Source organism: Bombina bombina, chromosome 7, assembly GCF_027579735.1.
Source record: "Bombina bombina isolate aBomBom1 chromosome 7, aBomBom1.pri, whole genome shotgun sequence".
NCBI lineage: Eukaryota > Metazoa > Chordata > Amphibia > Anura > Bombinatoridae > Bombina > Bombina bombina.
The window spans coordinates 416,394,347-416,413,484 of record NC_069505.1 but is presented as its reverse complement, the minus strand read 5'-3'; the positions used below and the strand labels follow the sequence as shown (position 1 = coordinate 416,413,484).

The 19,138-nt window shown below is 41.2% G+C and overlaps 1 protein-coding gene across 4 annotated transcripts in view; it reads right to left on the bottom strand.

Annotated features, from left to right (window-relative positions):
- The window catches only part of TEF (TEF transcription factor, PAR bZIP family member), a 32,815-nt gene that overhangs the window by 10,756 nt on the left and 2,921 nt on the right, over positions 1–19,138 (bottom strand). For 2 of the 4 annotated variants that reach the window (XM_053721232.1, XM_053721233.1), the window contains exon 1: positions 1,741–1,908. The exons of the other annotated variants lie outside the window; for them this stretch is intronic. In XM_053721232.1, the coding sequence (XP_053577207.1) occupies positions 1,741–1,876 (136 nt within the window). In that variant the 5' untranslated portion in view covers positions 1,877–1,908. Of the gene's footprint in view, positions 1–1,740; positions 1,909–19,138 lie in introns of those variants that run through there. 4 annotated transcript variants of the gene reach the window in all.

The window sequence follows — 19,138 nt, the reverse complement described above, 5'->3', positions numbered from 1 at the left end:
CCTGTAAGTTTCTAACCCCCATGCCCTGTGTGACACCCACCCTCAGTCTGTGAGTTTCTACCCCCATGCCCTGTGTGACACCCACCCTCAGCCTGCCAGTTTCTACCCCTCATGCCCTGTGTAACACCCACCCTCAGCCTGCCAGTCTCTACCCTGCATGCCCTGTGTAACACCCACCCTCAGCATGTCAGTTTCTACCCCTCATGCCCTGTGCAACACCCACCTCTCAGGCTGTCAGTTTCTAACACCCCCCATGCCCTGTGTAACACCCACCTCTCAGCCTGCAGTTTCTAAACCCCCATGCCCTGTGTAACACCCACCTCTCAGCCTGTTTCTACCCCTCATGCCCTGTGTGACACCCACCCTCAGCCTGTCAGTTTCTAACCCCCCCATGCCCTGTGTAACACCCACCCTCAGTCTGTCAGTTTCTAACCCCCCCCCATGCCCTGTGTAACACCCACCTCTCAGCCTGTTTCTACCCCTCATGCCCTGTGTGGCACCCTGCACCCACCCTCAGCCTGTCTCTACCCCTCATGCCCTGTGTAACACCCACCCTCAGTCTGTCAGTTTCTACCCCCTGTGCAACACCCACCCTCAGCCTGCCAGTTTCTACCCCTCATGCCCTGTGTGACACCCACCCTCAGCCTGTCTCTACCCCTCATGCCCTGTGTGACACCCACCCTCAGCCTGTGAGTTTCTACCCCCCATGCCCTGTGTAACACCCACCTCTCAGCCTGTTTCTACCCCTCATGCCCTGTGTGACACCCACCCTCAGCCTGTCAGATTCTACCTCTCATGCCCTGTGTAACACCCACCCTCAGCCTGTCAGTCTCTACCCCTCATGCCCTGTGTAACACCCACCCCCAGCCTGTCAGTCTCTACCCCTCATGCCCTGTGTAACACCCACCCCCAGCCTGTCAGTCTCTACCCCTCATGCCCTGTGTAACACCCACCCCCAGCCTGTCAGTCTCTACCCCTCATGCCCTGTGTAACACCCACCCCCAGCCTGTCAGTCTCTACCCCTCATGCCCTGTGTAACACCCACCCCCAGCCTGTCAGTCTCTACCCCTCATGCCCTGTGTAACACCCACCCTCAGCCTGTCAGTTTCTACCCCTCATACCCTGTGTAACACCCACCTCTCAGGCTGTCAGTTTCTAACCCCCCCCCATGCCCTGTGTAACACCCACCCTCAGTCTGTCAGTTTCTACCCCCCCATGCCCTGTGTAACACCCACCTCTCAGCCTGTTTCTACCCCTCATGCCCTGTGTGGCACCCTGCACCCACCCTCAGCCTGTCTCTACCCCTCATGCCCTGTGTGACATCCACCCTCAGCCTGTCAGTTTCTACCCCTCATGCCCTGTGTGACACCCTGCACCCACCCTCAGCCTGTCTCTACCCCTCATGCCCTGTGTGACACCCACCCTCAGCCTGTCAGTTTCTACCCCTCATGCCCTGTGTGACACCCTGCACCCACCCTCAGCCTGTCTCTACCCCTCATGCCCTGTGTGACACCCACCCTCAGCCTGTGAGTTTCTACCCCCCATGCCCTGTGTAACACCCACCCTCAGCCTGTCTCTACCCCTCATGCCCTGTGTGACACCCACCCTCAGCCTGTCAGTTTCTAGCCACATTTCCCATCTGGTACCCACCCATATGCCTCTATGCTTCTACTCTAATTCCTTCAGGGCCTGCATGGCACTCTCAGTGTAACAGCCTCTAAGCCCTGCCTGGCACATTACCAGTGTCGTCTTTCCCCAAGAGACTCCCGGGCGCATTCTCTATGAGTTTCCTGAGAACCAGAGGGAAAGAGTCGGAGAGCAAAGTCACGGGGACTTCTGGACCGGGGCTGGAAGGCTCAGACTGAGTAGCGGACATGGCGACTTTACACACAGTGAGAGGAACTCTCGGCCCCGCCCATTAGTCTATATATTATTCATGAGCCTCAAACGCCTATTGGCGCCTCAAGTCGGGAGCGCGCAAGCTGACTTCAGGTGTCTCGCGCACACAATGCTAATCTAAAATTCAGGGGGCGTGTCAATATTTCTCACGCAAAGACACAGCAGTTTCATTGGTCAGTTGATCCTCGCTTATTAGCATAGCGCAGGAATTCGAGTTTCTAATTTGTCATCCCCGCCCCTCCGCACCAAAAGCTAAAGAAAAGGAGTCACGATCATATCTCCGCCTCTATATTTTCGTCGAAGCCAATAAGGTGCAAACTCATCATGATTGACAAGGGGCGACTTTTAGCAGCAGCTTCTAATTGGCTGACAGTCTCTCCGACTCTTGTTTATTATTAGCGGTCACAGGGCTGCAGAATGTGTCTCCTAGGTATATGTCACATGACTTTAAAGGGACACTGACTGACTGCACCCAATTTTTTTCTTTCATGATTCAGATAGAGCAGCAATTTTAAGCAACTTTCTAATTTACTCCTATTATCAAATTTTCTTCATTCTCTTGGTATCCTTATTTGAAAAGCAAGAATGTAAGTTTAGATGCCGGCCCATTTTTGGTGAACAACCTGGGTTGTTATTGCCGATTGGTGGATAAATTCACCCACCAATAAACAAGCACTGTCCAGGGTACTGAACCAAAAATTGTCTGGCTCCTTAGCTTAGATGCCTTCTTTTTAAAATAAAGATAGCAAGAGAACAAAGAAAAATTGCTAATAGGAGTAAATTAGAAAGTTGCTTAAAATTGCATGATCTATCTGAAACACGAAACACATTTTTGGGGTTCAGTGTCCCTTTAAGGAGTAGAAAGAGTTGGAAGCGCAGAATCACTCTAGTGAGGTGTTTTTTTTTAGTTTCCCGCCAGTTCTGAGGGGGTCTAGTTAGTTTGTTGGCTGCTGTGTGCCTGCCAGTCTCTTTTGATCTCTCTCCCCCTCCTCTCTTTTGCTCTCTCCCCCCTCTCTTTTGCTCTCTCTCGCTCCACCTCTCTTTTGCTCCCCCTCTCTTTTGCTTTCTCTCCCCCCTCTCTTTTGCTTTCTCTCCCTCCTCTCTTTTGCTCTCTCTCCCCCTCTCTTCTTTTGCTCTCTTTCCCCCCTCTCTATTGCTCTTTCCCTTTCTATTGTTCTATCTCCCTCCCCCTCTTATTTTCTCTCTCCCCTCTCTTTTGCTCTCTCCCCCCTCTTTTTTTCTCTCTCTCTTCCCTCTATTTTGCTCTCTTCTGCTCTTCCCCCCTCTCTTTAGCTCTTTCCTCTCTATTTAGCTCTTTCCTATCTCTTTTTGTCTCTCCCACTCTCTATTTCTCTCCCCTCTCTCTCGCACCGGCCACGTCCACGCTCCCGTCGGGCCACGTCCACTTTCACCCCACCGCCGCAAACAGCATATCAGGTAAGGCCAGGTGTATTTGTCCTCGTGCTGTCTCTACTGCGCATGACAGCTTCGGACAAACACACTTGGCCTTTTATATTATAGGATTGTGAAGCAAATGAATGTTTATTTTATCTAATTTATTTTATTTTTAAAGACGGTCCTATAGCAGAAAATAGACATTTTTTTTTATCACTGCAGCATGTGGGAATGTTATTGGTCACCAATATCTCTCAGCCATGCATTTCCTATTAGTTTGAAGATAACTTTAACCCTTTTGATGCTAAGCTATTTTCCCACCCTGCAGCATGTGTAACTCATAGCTGTCCAGGAAAACAGGGCCGAGGTGGCAACCCTAACTGGACCCCAGTTGAGCCGAAAAATGTATCTTGGTCTCATCTGACCAAAGAATGTGCTCTGAATATTCATCAGGCTTCTTTGCATGTTCTTTAGCAAAGTTGAATCTTGCAGTTTTGCGCCAAAGAGCAAGGAAGGTTTTTTTTCCTTGGACGCGGTTCATAGAGGTTGACGTTTTGCAATGTCTTTCACACTGTCTGAGCTGTCACAGAAACTCAGATTTTCGTTGATAACCTCTTAACACTTGACCTTCTGTTTCTCATTGCTGGATTTGGCAAGTAGCGCACTGTCCGTGGCATAATTTTAGGAGGACGGCCACAATGATTTTGGTTAGTGGCACTATGTCTCATTCTATACCTCCTGATTACTGCTGCAACTGTACTTTGACTGGTTTTTAGTTGGTCATCAATCTTCCTGTATCCTTTTCCACCTTTGTGAAATCTCACAATCAAATTTTTCAATTCCTCTGGTAATTCTTTTCTATGTGGAGCCATAATGCAGACATGCAGATAGACACAGCCAATAGGTCCAAAATTTAGAACGTTTTGGTGTTCACAGGTCATTTTATGACCTTTTATAACCATGCTCAATGCAATTAGGCTAATTGGAAATCACAGACATTCTCAATTTTGTTTGCATGATCTAACTTGTGTGTCAGTGATCACAAGTGTATTCACTTTTGTTGTATTTGTTTTTTATTGTTGAATCATTTGACATTTAAGTGATATAGCACAGGGGTGTACTCTCTTCTGTTGTATACTGTGTGTGTATATATATATATATATATACAGTTGTGCTCATAAGTTTACATACCCTGGCAGAATTTATCATTTCTTGACCATTTTTCAGAGAATATGAATGATAACACAAAAACTTTTCTTTCACTCATGGTTAGTGTTTGGCTGAAGCCATTTATTATCAATCAACTGTGTTTACTCTTTTTAAATCATAATGGCAACAGAAACTACCCAAATGCCCCTGATCAAAAGTTTACATACCCTGGTGATTATGGCCTGATAACATGCACACACGTTGACACAAAGGGGTTTGAATGGCTCTTAAAGGTAGCCATCCTCACCTGTGATCTGTTTGCTTATAATTAGTGTGTGTGTATAAAAGGTCAATGAGTTTCTAGACTCCTGACAGACCCTTGCATCTTTCATCCAGTGCTGCACTGATGATTCTGGATTCTGAGTCATGGGAAAGAAAAAGAATTGTCAAAGGATCTGCGGGAAAAGGTAGTTGAACTCACTGTATAAAACAGGAAAGGGATATAAAAAGATATCCAAGGAATTGAGAATGCAAATCAGCAGTGTTCAAACTGTAATCAAGAAGTGGAAAATGAGGGGTTCTGTTTGATAACATACTGCATTCATCTTGCCATCAATTCTGACCAAATTTCCTGTGCCTTTGTAGCTCACACATCCCCAAAACAACAGTTTTCCACCTCCGTGTTTCACAGTAGGAATGGTGTACCTTTCATCATAGGCCTTGTTGACTCCTCTCCAAATGTAGCGTTTATGGTTGTGGCCAGAAAGCTCAATTTTGGTCTCATCACTCCAAATGACTTTGTGCCAGAAGGTTTGAGGCTTGTTTCTGTGCTGTTTGGCGTATTGTAAGCAAGATACTTTGTGGCATTTGCGTAGTAATGGCTTTCTTCAACTCGACCATGCAGCCCATCTTTTTTCAAGTGCTTCCTTATTGTGCATCTTGAAAAAGCCACACCACATGTCCTGTATTTCACCTGAAGTTATTTGTGGGTTTGTCTTTGCATCCCGAACAATTTTCCTGGCAGTTGTGGCTGAAATTTTAGTTGGTCTACCTGACCATGGTTTGGTTTCAACAGAACCCCTCATTTTCCACTTCTTTATTAGAGTTTGAACACTGCTGATTTGCATTCCCAATTTCTTGGATATCTTTTTATATCCCTTTCCTGTTTTATACAGTTCAACTACCTTTTCCCACAGATCCTTTGACAATTCTTTTGCTTTCCCCATGACTCAGAATCCAGAATCATCAGTGCAGCACTGGATGAAAGATGCAAGGGTCTGTCAGGAGTCCAGAAACTCATTGACCTTTTATACACACACACTAATTACAAGCAAACAGATCACAGGTGAGGATGGTTACCTTTAATAGCCATTCAAACCCCTTTGTGTCAACATGTGTGCATGTTATCAGGCCATAATCACCAGGGTATGTAAACTTTTGATCAGGGTCATTTGAGTAGTTTCTGTTGTTATTATGATTTAAAAAGAATAAACACAGTTGATTGATAATAAATGGCTTCAGCCAAACACTAACCATGAGTGAAAGAAAAGTTTTGTGTTATCATTCATATTCTCTGAAAAATGGCCAAGAAATCATAAATTTTGTCAGGGTATCTAAACTTATGAGCACAACTGTGCTCATAAGTTTATACACAGTTATATATATATACACATGCAGACATACACATATAAAACACACAAACGCATGCAACCACACACATGCACATATAATCAGCTACCCTGTACTGAGCTCAGGCTGATTTATTTAAAGTGAAGAAAACAAGAGGGAGTCGGCGTACAGCCTAGCAAACACACTTAACAAACACTTCAGCACTAAGAAAAACGAAACACTATGTGGCTGATTTATCAAGTGTCGGGCAGACATGATCCGCTGTAGCATTTATCATTGCATAAGCATTTTGTGTGAAATGCTTGTGCAATGTCGCCCCCTGTCAATCATCCCAATAGTATCTGATCGGGATGATTGCTATCCGCCACCTCAGAGGTGACGGATGAGTTAAGGGGCAGCCGTTTCTTAAAGGGACAGTCAACCATATAATTGTTATTGTTTTAAAAGATAGATAATCCCTTTATTACTCATTCCCCAGTTTTGCATAACCAACACAGTTATATTAATATACTTTATACCTCTGTGATTACCTTGTATCTAGAAACCTTCTTCCAGCCCCCTGATCACATGACTGTGACTGTTTATTATCTATTGTCTTAAATTTAGCATTGTATTGTGCTAGATCTTAAATAACTTTCTGTGCCTGAACACAGTGTTATCTATATAGCCCACATGTACTTTCTGTCTTTTTGTGTTGAAAAGAGATTTAAAAAGCCTGTGATAAGAGGCAGCCCTCAAAGGCTTAGAAATTAGCATATGAGCCTACCTATGTTTAGTTTAAACTAAGAATACCAAGGGGCCCATTTATCAAAGGGCTTGCGGACCTGATCCGACACTGCGGATCAGGTCCGCAAGATCTCGCTAAATGCGGAGAGCAATACGCTCTCCGCAATTAACATTGCACCAGCAGCTCACAAGAGCTGCTGGTGCAACGCCGCCCCCTGCTGACTCGCGGCCAATCGGCCGCCAGCAGGGAGATGTCAATCAACCCGATCGTATTCAATCGGGTTGATTTCCGGCGATTTCTGTCCGCCTGCTCAGAGCAGGCGGACAGGGTTATGGAGCAGCGGTCTTTAGACCGCTGCTTCATAACTTGTGTTTCTGGCGAGTCTGAAGACTCGCCAGAAACACGGCCCTTCAAGCTCCATACGGAGCTTGATAAATGGGCCTGCAAGAGAAAAAAGCAAATTTGATGATAAAAGTAAATTGGAAAGTCAATTAAAATTAAAAGTCCTATCTGAATAATGAAAGTTTAATTTATACTTGACTGTCCCTTTAACTTTTTTTTCCGGCGAAACTGCATTATATGCTGCATAGTAAATTGGCCCCTAAAACTCTCCAGCAAACTGTTTGCTTTCTGGGTAGAGCCTTCTTTCTTTTTTTTCATGGGTGCTTCTCAGCCACCACAAGTTTAGAGACCTCTAGTGGTGATTATAAATACTACAGCCCTGTAAGAAGCTGTTCTAATATCTGATTTTCCTTGAGCAGCAAGGGGCCCCCTAAAAGGACAGTCCAGTAGCAGTATAGACCCCTGTAGTTACGCCATGATTTTAGTAATTAATATTGAAAATGGCCAGATGACCACTGCCGTTACTTGAGATCACCTAACTAAATTGTTATCAAGGTATGCCACATGTGAAATAGGGCCCCATGCAGGTGTTTTAGGCATATAAGAGAGGCCCCTTTGTGCACTACAAAAAAAAGAGCACTATTTTGTTCTACACTGATCATCAGGCCATATAGACAAAATTCATTTTTTTTAAGAGGGACTTGTCTACTAAAAAATAAACAATCGGCTAGATTACAAGTTTTGCGGTAAGCTGAAAAAGCAATGTTAACAGATCCTAACGCTGCTTTTTCACTACAGCTGGTATTACGAGTCTTGCAGGTTTAGGGGCACTGCACACTTTTTTGGCCTTACCGCAAACCGTCTTAAGTAAAGTTCTTACAGTATTTTTTCTATGGGACTTACATAGCGCCGGTATTACGAGTCTGTCCTGGGAGGCCAAAAAGTGAGCGGTACACCCTCTACCGCCAAGATTCCTAGCGCATTCTAAAGTCAGTAGTTATGAGTTTTATGGTACAACGCTGTAGCATAAAACTCATAACTAAAGTACTAAAAAGTACACTAACACCCATAAACTACCCTAAACTGCAATCAGCCAATAGGATTGAGCTTGTATTCTATTGGCTGATTGGAATAGCCAATAGAATGCCAGCTCAATCCTATTGGCTGATTGCATCAGCCAATAGGATTTTTTCTACCTTAATTCAGATTGGCTGATAGAATTCTATCAGCCAATCGGAATCTAAGGGACGCCATCTTGGATGATGTCACTTAAAGAGATATTCATTACGAAGAAGCCATTGTTTGAAGAGGATGCTCCGCGTCGGATGTCTTGAAGATGGACACGCTCCGCGCCGGAAGGATGAAGATAGAAGATGCCATCTGGATGAAGACTTCTGCCCGACTGGAGGACCACTTCTGCCGGATTCGTTGAGGACATCTTGCCGCTTGGATGAAGACTTCTCCCGGTAAGTGAATCTTCGGGGGTTAGTGTTAGGATTTTTTTAAGGGTGTATTGGGTGGGTTTATTTTTTAGGTTCGGGCTTTGGGCCTGGAATAGAGCTAAATGCCCTTTTAAGGGCAATGCCCATCCAAATGCTCTTTTCAGGGCAAAGGGTGAGCTTAGTTTTTTTTAGTTAGTATTTTATTTGGGGGGTTGGTTGTGTGGGTGGTGGGTTTTACTGTTGGGGGGGTGTTTGTATTTTTTTTTACAGGTAAAAGAGATGATTTCTTTGGGGCAATGCCCAGCAAAAGGCCCTTTTAATGGCTATTGGTAGTTTAGTTTAGGCTAGGGTTTTTTTTTATTTTGGGGGTGCTTTTTAACGCCCGCTGGTATTACGAGTCTGGCAGGTACAGGTGTACTGCTCACTTTTCTTCCGCGACTCGAGCTTACCGCAAATCCCCTTACGCCAATTGCATATCCTATCTTTTTAATGGGACTTGCCTAACGCTGGTATTACGAGTCTTGGAAGAAGTGAGCGGTACAGCCTCTCCTGTCAAGACTTCTACCGCATTTAAACGTCAGTAGTTAAGGGTTTTATGGGCTAACGCCGTAACATAAAACTCTTAAAGGGACAGTCTAGGCCAAAATAAACTTTCATGATTCAGATAGAGCATGTAATTTTAAACAATTTTCCAATTTACTTTTATCACCAATTTTGCTTTGTTCACTTGGTATTCTTAGTTGAAAGCTTAACCTAGGAGGTTCATATGCTAATTTCTTAGACCTTGAAGCCCACCTCTTTCAGATTGCATTTTAACAGTTTTTCACCACCAGAGGGTGTTAGTTCACGTATTTCATATAGATAACACTGTGCTCGTGCACGAGAAGTTATCTGGGAGCAGGCACTGATTGGCTAGACTGCAAGTCTGTCAAAATAACTGAAAAAGGTGCAGTTTGCAGAGGCTTAGATACAAGATAATCACAGAGGTTAAAAGTATATTATTATAACTGTGTTGGTTATGCAAAACTGGGAAATGGGTAATAAAGGGATTATCTATCTTTTAAAACAATAAAAATTCTGGTGTAGACTGTCTTAGCTGAAAAAATTAATCCTCAACCCAAAAAAATAAGTTTATTTTCATTTTTGAAAGAAAAAAACTTAAATCAAAAGCAGAAGAATCAAACTGAAACAGCTGCTTGAAGAACTTTTCTACTAAAAACTGCTTCCGAAGAAGCAAGTACATCAAAACGGTAGAATTTAGTAAATGTATGCAAAGAGGACCAAGTTGCCGCTTTGCAAATCTGATCAACTGAAGCTTCATTCTTAAAAGCCCATGAAGTGGAGACTGATCTAGTAGAATGAGCTGTAATTCTCTGAGGCGGGGCCTGACCCAACTCCAAATAAGCTTGATGAATCAAAAGTTTCAACCAAGAAGCCAAGGAAATAACAGAAGCCTTCTGACCTTTCCTAGGGCCAGAAAATAAAACAAATAGACTGGAAGTCTTCCTGAAATCTTTAGTAGCTTCCACATAATATTTCAAAGCTCTTACCACATCCAAAGAATGTAAGGATCTTTCCAAAGAATTCTTAGGATTAGGACACAAGGAAGGGACAACAATTTCTCTACTAATGTTGATAGAATTCACAACATTAGGTAAAAATTGAAAAGAAGTCTGCAAAACTGCCTTATCCTGATGAAAATTCAGAAAAGGAGACTCAAAAGAAAGAGCAGATAATTCAGAAACTCTTCTAGCAGAAGAGATAGACAAAAGAAACAACACTTTCCAAGAAAGTAGTTTAATGTCCAAAGAATGCATAGGTTCAAATGGAGGAGCCGGTAAAGCCTTCAGAACCAAATTAAGACTTCAAGGAGGAGAAATTGTTTTAATAACAGGCTTAATACGAACTAAAGCCTGTACAAAACAATGTATATCAGGAAGAATAGCAATCTTTCTGTGAAATAAAACAGAAAGAGCAGAGATTTGTCCTTTCAAGGAACTTGCAGACAAACCCTTATCCAAACCATCCTGAAGAAACTGTAAAATTCTATGAGAATTTATGAGAACACCATGAAATGTAAGTCTTCTCTATAATAAATCTTTCTAGAGACAGATTTATGAGCTTGTAACATAGTATTAATCACTGAGTCAGAGAAACCTCTATGACTTAGTACTAAGCGTTCAATTTCCATACCTTCAAATTTAATGATTTGAGCTCCTGATGGAAAAACGGACCTTGAGATAGTAGGTCTGGCCGTAACGGAAGTGGCCAAGGCAGGCAACTGGACATCCGAACCAGATCCACATACCAAAACCTGTGTGGCCATGCTGGAGCCACCAGCAACACAAATGACTGTTCCATGATGATTTTGGAGATCACTCTTGGAAGGAGAACTAGAGGCGGGAAAATGTAAGCAGAATGATAACACCAAGGAAGTGTCAGCACATCCGCTGCTTCCGCCTGAACATACCTGGACCTCCCAATTGTCTACACCTGAGATATGCACCGCAGAGATTAGACAGTAGCTGGATTCCGCCCAAACAAGTATTCGAGATACTTCTTTCATAGCTTGGGGACTGTGAGTCCCACCCTGATGATTGACATAAGCCACTGTTGTGATATTGTCTGTCTGAAAACAAATGAACGGTTCTCTCTTTAGCAGAGGCCAAAACTGAAGAGCTCTGAGAATTGCACAGAGTTATAAAATATTTATTGGTAATCTCGCCTCTTGAGATTTCCAAACCCCTTGTGCTGTCAGAGATCCCCAAACAACTCCCCAACCTGAAAGACTTGCATCTGTTGTGATCACAGTCCAGGTTGGCCGAACAAAAGAAGCCCCTTGAACTAAACGATGGTGATCTATCCACCATGTCAGAGAGTGTCGTACATTGGGATTCAAGGATATTAATTGTGATATCTTTGTATAATCCCTGCACCCTTGATTCAGCATACAAAGCTGTAGAGGTCTCATGTGAAAACGAGCAAAGGGGATTGTGTCCGATGCTGCAGTCATGAGACCTAAAACTTCCATGCACATAGCCACTGAAGGGAATAACTGAGACTGAAGGTGCCGGCAGGCTGCAACCAATTTTAAACGTCTCTTGTCTGTTAGAGACAGAGTCATGGACACTGAATCTATCTGGAAGCCTAAAAAGATGACCCTTGTCTGAGGAATCAAGAAACTTTTTGGTAAATTGATCCTCCAACCATGTTTCCGAAGAAACAACACTAGTTGATTCGTGTGAGATTCTGCCGTACATAAAGACTGAGCTAGTACCAAGATATCGTCCAAATAAGGAGACACTGCAATACCCTGTTCTTTGATTACAGATAGTAGGGCACCCAGAACCTTTGAAAAGATTCTTGGAGATGTTGCTAGGCCAAATGGAAGAGCAACAAATTGATAATGCTTGTTTAGAAAAGAGAATCTCAGAAACTGATAGTGTTCTGGATGAATCAGAACATGAAGGTATGCATCCTGCAAGTCTATTGTGGACATATAATGTCCTCGCTGAACAAAAGGCAGAATAGTCTTTGGTACAATGAATAGGTTTGAATAAAACCCCAAACCTTGTTCCTGAGGAGGAACTGGAATGATTACCCCTGAAGTCTCCAGGTCTGAAACACACTTCAGGAAAGCTTGAGCTTTTACTGGATTTACTGGGATACGTGAGAGAAAAAATCTTCTCACAGGAGGTCTTACTCTGAATCCTATTCGATACCCTTGAGAGACAATGCTCTGAATCCAATGATTTTGGACAGATTTTATCCAAACATCCTTGAAAAACCCTAAACTGCCCCCTACCAGCTGAGCTGGAATGAGGGCCGCACCTTCATGCGGACTTAGGGGCTGACTTTGGTTCCCCTAAATGGCTTGGATTTATTCCAATTTGAGGAAGGCTTCCAATTGGAAGCAGATTCCTTGGGGTGAGGATTGAGTTTTTGTTCCTTATTCTGAAGAAAGGAACGAAAACGGTTAGAAGCCTTAGATTTACCCTTAGGTTTTTGTCCTGAGGCAGAAAAACTTCCTTTCCCCCAGTGACAGTTGAAATAATAGAATCCAACTGAGAACCAAATAAAGTATTACCTTGGAAAGAAAGAGATAGTAATCTAGATTTAGATGTCATATCAGCATTCCAAGATTTAAGCCACAAAGCTCTTCTAGCTAATACAGCTAAAGACATGGATCTAACATCAATTTTGATAATATCAAAAATGGCATCACAAATAAAATGATTAGCATGTTGCAGTAAGCGAATAATGCTAGATTAGTCAGAATCCAATTCTTGTTGCGCTAAATTCTCCAACCAGAAAGTTGATGCAGCTGCAACATCAGCCAAAGAAATTGCAGGTCTGAGAAGATGACCTGAATATAAATAGGCCTTCCTTAGATAAGATTCAAGCTTCCTATCTAAAGGATCCTTAAAGGAAGTACTATCTTCCATAGGAATAGTTGTACGTTTAGCAAGAGTAGAAATAGCCCCATCAACTTTGGGGATTTTCCCCCAAAACTCTATAGATTTTGCTGGTAAAGGATACAATTTTTTAAACCTTGAAGAAGGAATAAAAGAAGTACCTGGCTTATTCCATTCCCTAGAAATCATATCAGAAATAGCCTCAGGAATAGGAAAAAACCCTGGAGAAACCACAGGAGGTTTGAAAACAACATTTAAACGTTTATTAAACTGAACGTCAATAGGACTGGTTACCTCAATATCTAAAGTAATTAACACTTCTTTTAATAAAGAACACATATACTATATTTTAAATAAATAAGTAGATTTGTCTGTGTCAATGTCTGAGGATGAATCGTCTGTATCAGGTAGATCCTCATCAGAAGAGGATAAATTATTATGTTGTTGGTCATTTGAAATTTCATCAACTAAATGAGAAGTTTTAAAAGACCTTTTACGTTTATTAGAAGGTGGAAATGCAGACAAAGCCTTCAGAATAGAATCAGAAACAAATTCTTTAAAATTTACAGGTATATCATGCACATTAGAAGTTGAAGGAACTACAACTGGCAATGTACTATTACTGATGGACACACTATCTGCATGTAAAAGTTTATCATGACAACTATTACAAATGACATTCTGCGAAATAATTTCTACAATTTTACAACAAATGCACTTAGCTTTGGTAGAACCGATGTCAGGCAGCAATGTTCCAGCAGAAACTTCTGAGACAGGACCAGATTGAGACATCTTGCACAATGTAAGAGAAAAAACAACATATAAAGCAAAATTATCTATTTCCTTATATGACAGTTTCAGGAATGGGAAAAAATGCAAATAGCATAGCCCTCTGATAGAGTAAAAAGCAGGAGGCAAACATTCATGGTTTGTTGAAATAATGAAAAAGTTTGGCGCCAAGTCTGACGTACAACGTAACAAACTTTTTTGGCGCCAAAAATAGCCGGAAATGACACACTCGCATCACTAATGACGCAGCAGTGTGAAAGGTCTCAGCGTCAAGTATGACACCGGAAATGACGAAGTTGCGTCATAGACGTTTTTTTTCGCGCCAAAAATATTTTTGCGCCAAGAATGACGCAATAAAGTTTAGCATTTGACGCACCCACGGGCCTAATACCACCCACAATTTGCAAAAAGTAGTCAATTGAAAAAAGACTAAACCCCAGGTAAGAAATAAATTTCTTAAAAAAATGTTTATATTCCCCAAATATGAAACTGACAGTCTGCAGAAGGAAATACATGAACCTGACTCAAGGCAAATATAAGTACAATACATATATTTAGAACTTTATATAAATGCATAAAGTGCCCAACCATAGCTGAGGTGTCTTAAGTAATAAAAAACATACTTACCAAAAGACACCCATCCACATATAGCAGATATCCAAACCAGTACTAAAACAGTTATTAGTAGAGGTAATGGTAAATTGAGAGTATATCGTCGACCTGAAAAGGGAGGTAGGAGATGAATCTCTACGACCGATAACAGAGAACCTATGAAATAGACCCCCGTTAGGGAAATCATTGTATTCAATAAGCGATACTCCCTTCACGTCCCTCTGACATTCGCTGTACTCTGAGAGGAATAGGGCTTCAACAATGCTGAGAAGCGCATATCAAAGTAGAAATCTTAGCACAAACTTACTTCACCACCTCCATAGGAGGCAAAGTTTGTAAAACTGAATTGTGGGTGTGGTGACGGGTGTATTTATAGGCATTTTGAGGTTTGGGAAACTTTGCCCCTCCTGGTCGGATTGTATATCCCATATGTCACTAGCTCATGGACTCTTGCCAATTACATGAAAGAAATATAATTTAAAATAATCTAAATAAAATTACTACAATTAAATAAATTAATCCTATTTAAAACTAAATACTTACCTGTAAAATAAATCTAAGCTAGCTACAATATAACTAATAGTTACATTGTAGCTAGCTTAGGGTTTATATTTATTTTACAGGCAACTTTGTTTTTATTTTAACTAGGTAGAATAGTTATTAAATAGTTACCTAGTTAAAATAAATACAAATTTATCAACAAATCCTAACCTAAGTTACAATTACACCTTACACTACACTATCATTAAATTAATTTACTACATTACCTACAATTAAATACAATTAAATTAAATAAACTAAAGTACGAAAAACAACAAACACTAAATTACAGAAAATAAAAAAAGAATTACAAAATATTTAAACTAATTACACCTACTCTAATCCCCCTAATAAAATAAAAAAGCCCACCAAAATAAAAAAAAATCCCTACCCTATACTAAATTACAAATAGCCCTTAAAAGGGCCTTTTGCGGGGCATTGCCCCAAAGTAATCAGCTCTTTTACCTGAAAAAAAGACAATACCCCCCCCAACATTACAACCCACCACCCACACACCCAACCCTACTCTAAAATCCACCCAATCCCCCCTTAAAAAAAACCTAACACTACCCCCTTGAAGATCACCCTACCTTCCCCCAGCCGGGCACAAGTGGACCTCCAGAGGGGCACAAGTCTTCAGCCAATCAGCCAATCATAATTAAGGTAGGAAAAATCCTATCGCCTGATCCAATCAGCCAATAGGATTGAGCTTGCATTCTATTGGCTGATTGGAACAGCCAATAGAATGTGAGCTTAATCCTATTGGCTGATTGGATCAGCCAATAGGATTGAACTTCAATCCTATTGGCTGATTGGATCAGCCAATAGGATTTTTCCTAACTTAATTCCGATTGGCTGATAGAATCCTATCAGCCAATCGGAATTCAAGGGACGCCATCTTGGATGATTCATTTAAAGGAACCTTCATTCTTCGCTTGGACTTCATTTGAAGAGGATGGCTCCGCGTTGGCTGGATTGAAGATGGACCCAATCCGCTCCGATGGATGAAGATAGAAGATGCCGTCTGGATGAAGACTTCTGCCGCTTGGAGGACCTCTTCTGCCTGGATCGGATGAAGACTTCTGCCCCTTTGGAGGTCCACTTGTGCCCGTCTGGCTTTTTTATTTTATTAGGGGGATTAGAGTAGGTGTAATTAGTTTAAAAATGTTGTAATTATTTTTTTATTTTCTGTAATTTAGTGTTTGTTGTTTTTCGTACTTTAGTTTATTTAATTTAATTGTATTTTATTGTAGGTAATTTAGTAAATTAATTTAATGATAGTGTAGTGTAAGGTGTAATTGTAACTTAGGTTAGGATTTATGTTACAGGTAAATTTGTATTTAACTAGGTAGCTATTAAATAGTTAATAACTATTTAATAACTATTGTACATAGTTAAAATAAATACAAAGTTGCCTGTAAAATAAAAATAAACCCTAAGCTAGCTACAATGTAACTATTAGTTATATTGTAGCTGGCTTAGGGTTTATTTTACAGGTAAGTATTTAGTTTTAAATAGGAATAATTTATTTAATTGTAGTTATTTTATTTAGATGTATTTAAATTAAATTTAAGTTAGGGGGTGTTAGGGTTAGACTTAGGTTTAGGGGTTAATAACTTTATTATAGTGACGGCAGCAGATCAGGGGTTAATAAATGTAGATAGGTGTCGGCGACGTTGGGGGGCAGATTAGGGGTTAATAAATATGATGTAGGTGTCGGCGATATTGGGGGCAGCAGATTAGGGGTTCATAGGGATAATGTAGGTGGTGGCGGTGTCCGGAGCGGCAGAGTAGGGGTTAATAATTATAATGTAGGTGGCGACGATGTCGGGGATGTAAGATTTGGCGTTAATAAGTGTAAGATTAGGGGTGTTTAGACTCGGGGTTCATGTTAGGGTGTTAGGTGTAGACATAAAATTAATTTCCCCATAGGAATCAATGGGGCTGCGTTAGAAGCTGGACGCTGCTTTTTTGCTGGTATAATTATAATGTAGGTGGCGACGATGTCAGGGACGGCAGATTAGGGGATAATAAGTGTAAGATTAGGGGTGTTTAGACTCGGGGTTCATGTTAGGGTGTTAGGTGTAGACATAAAATTAATTTCCCCATAGGAATCAATGGGGCTGCGTTAGGAGCTGGACGCTGCTTTTTTGCAGGTGTTAGGTTTTTTTTCAGCCGGCTCAGCCCCATTGTTTCCTATGGGGAAATCGTGCACGAGCACGTTTAGCCAGCTTACCGCTAGCTTAAGCAACGCTGGTATTGAGGTGAGATGTGGAGCTAAATTTTGCTCTACGCTCACCTTTTTGCGGCTAATGCCGGGTTGAAAAAAACCTGTAATACCAGCATTGTCTTAAAGTAGCGTTACAAAAAAAGGCTTGTTAGCAACGCACCCCTGTTACTGCAAAACTCGTAATCTAGGCAAAAGTGCTTTAATCTGTTAGAACACCCTATTTTTAATTAAATGTCATTTTTATGGTGTGTTTAATCCTTGCAAATGAGGTAAAATATATCGTAAAAGTCATGTGTGACACGCACCTGTACCTTTCCTGAGTAAGACACAGCCTCAGAGATATTTTACAGCAAAAGCAGAACAAATAAATAACAAATATTAACTCCTATTGTATCTTGTTTCAGTTTTTTAAGTAAATATATATGGGTGGTCACATTATAAGTTTAATATTTATTTAATTTGAGATATTTTCTCTCCTATTTCTGTGAACACAATGCCCCATTGTACATAACATGTATACTTCCTTTCCTCCTCTGCCCACATGAACGTATGATCGCAGCATGTGATTTATACGTAAGAGACAAACAGTGACGGTTATTAGAACTAATCCTGTGTATCATTCGTTAAGGGCACATTCACTGCATATTTAGAGTATGCTGTGGTCTTGCCTTAGTACAATGCTAAAGAAGACATATATGAGTTAAAATAATGTCATGCTCTAATTCCTTAGAGAATTGGAATGCCCCTTTAGTTTCATACTGAAAAATATATAGTTATCAGATGTGGATGGAAGAGCTTAAAGGCGCATCGAAGTTAAAATGTAAACTTTTATGATTTAGAAAGAGCACATAATTTAAAAATAACTTTTAAATTTAATTTTGTTATCAACTTTGCTTTGTTTTCTTGGTATCCTTTGTTGAAGAACACACCTAGGTAGGCTCAGAAATGTGCATGTGTTGTAAGCAAACACTGCTGCCATATAGTGTTCAAGACACATGCACGCTGCTGAACCTACCTATGTATGCTCTTCAAGAAAGTATAACAAGAAAACGAAGCAAATTAGATAATAGAAGTATCTGAAAAGTTATTTTAAATTAGATAATAGAAGTAAACTGGAAAGTTGTCCTTTAGAGCTAGATGTTCCTGCATTAATTCAGGCTCAGAAGTAGTTAATGTGCTGATGCCAAACTGCTTGGCACAGATGAGTAGCTGGTATCCACGCCCTGCCATCCACACCCTCACCATTCTAACATGTCTATTGCCATTATTCTTGGAAACCGACTAGGTGTTCATCAAAGTAGGTCAACGAGATGTAATTGGATCAAGTACAAGCTTGTGAACTGTTATAATATACCAATGCCCTGGATAACAAGTCACTACGCCCTTTAGAATGTTTATCAACAGTATTACAAAACTGGCATCAACTGGAGATCATAATGACCCGGTTTGAGGCCAAGTTCTGAAACTTGCATTTGATATTATGGCGCTGAGACCACATGGCAATTGTAGGTTTGCAAACACATATTTTGTTATTATGAAAGAAGCAGATGCTATCATGAGAGTCTTCAGACACAGATTGGCCATAGGGCATACAAGGCAAATGCCCAGTGGGTCGGACTCTTATGTTGGCCTTGCTGCTATATACCACACACTCTTAATATGGGTAACAATAGAAAAGCTGGTACAATCTGCCTATTTTAGTAAAGTAGAAAGTACATTTTCTGTCTGGCTGAGGTGCTGCAGGATGAGAGATCTGGTGTATTATGGCTACCTAGCTAACAGAGGTCTAACTGATGTGGGATGCTCCCCCCTTAAAGGGACAGTACACTGTAAAATTGTTTTTCATTGAATGTATTTTCAATGACTTGTTATACCAGCTGCAGAGTATAACATTTATGAGAAATTGCATTTTCAGGTTTATTTGTGTATCTGAAGTAGCTGGTTTTGTGCTTTTGAACCACAGCCTATT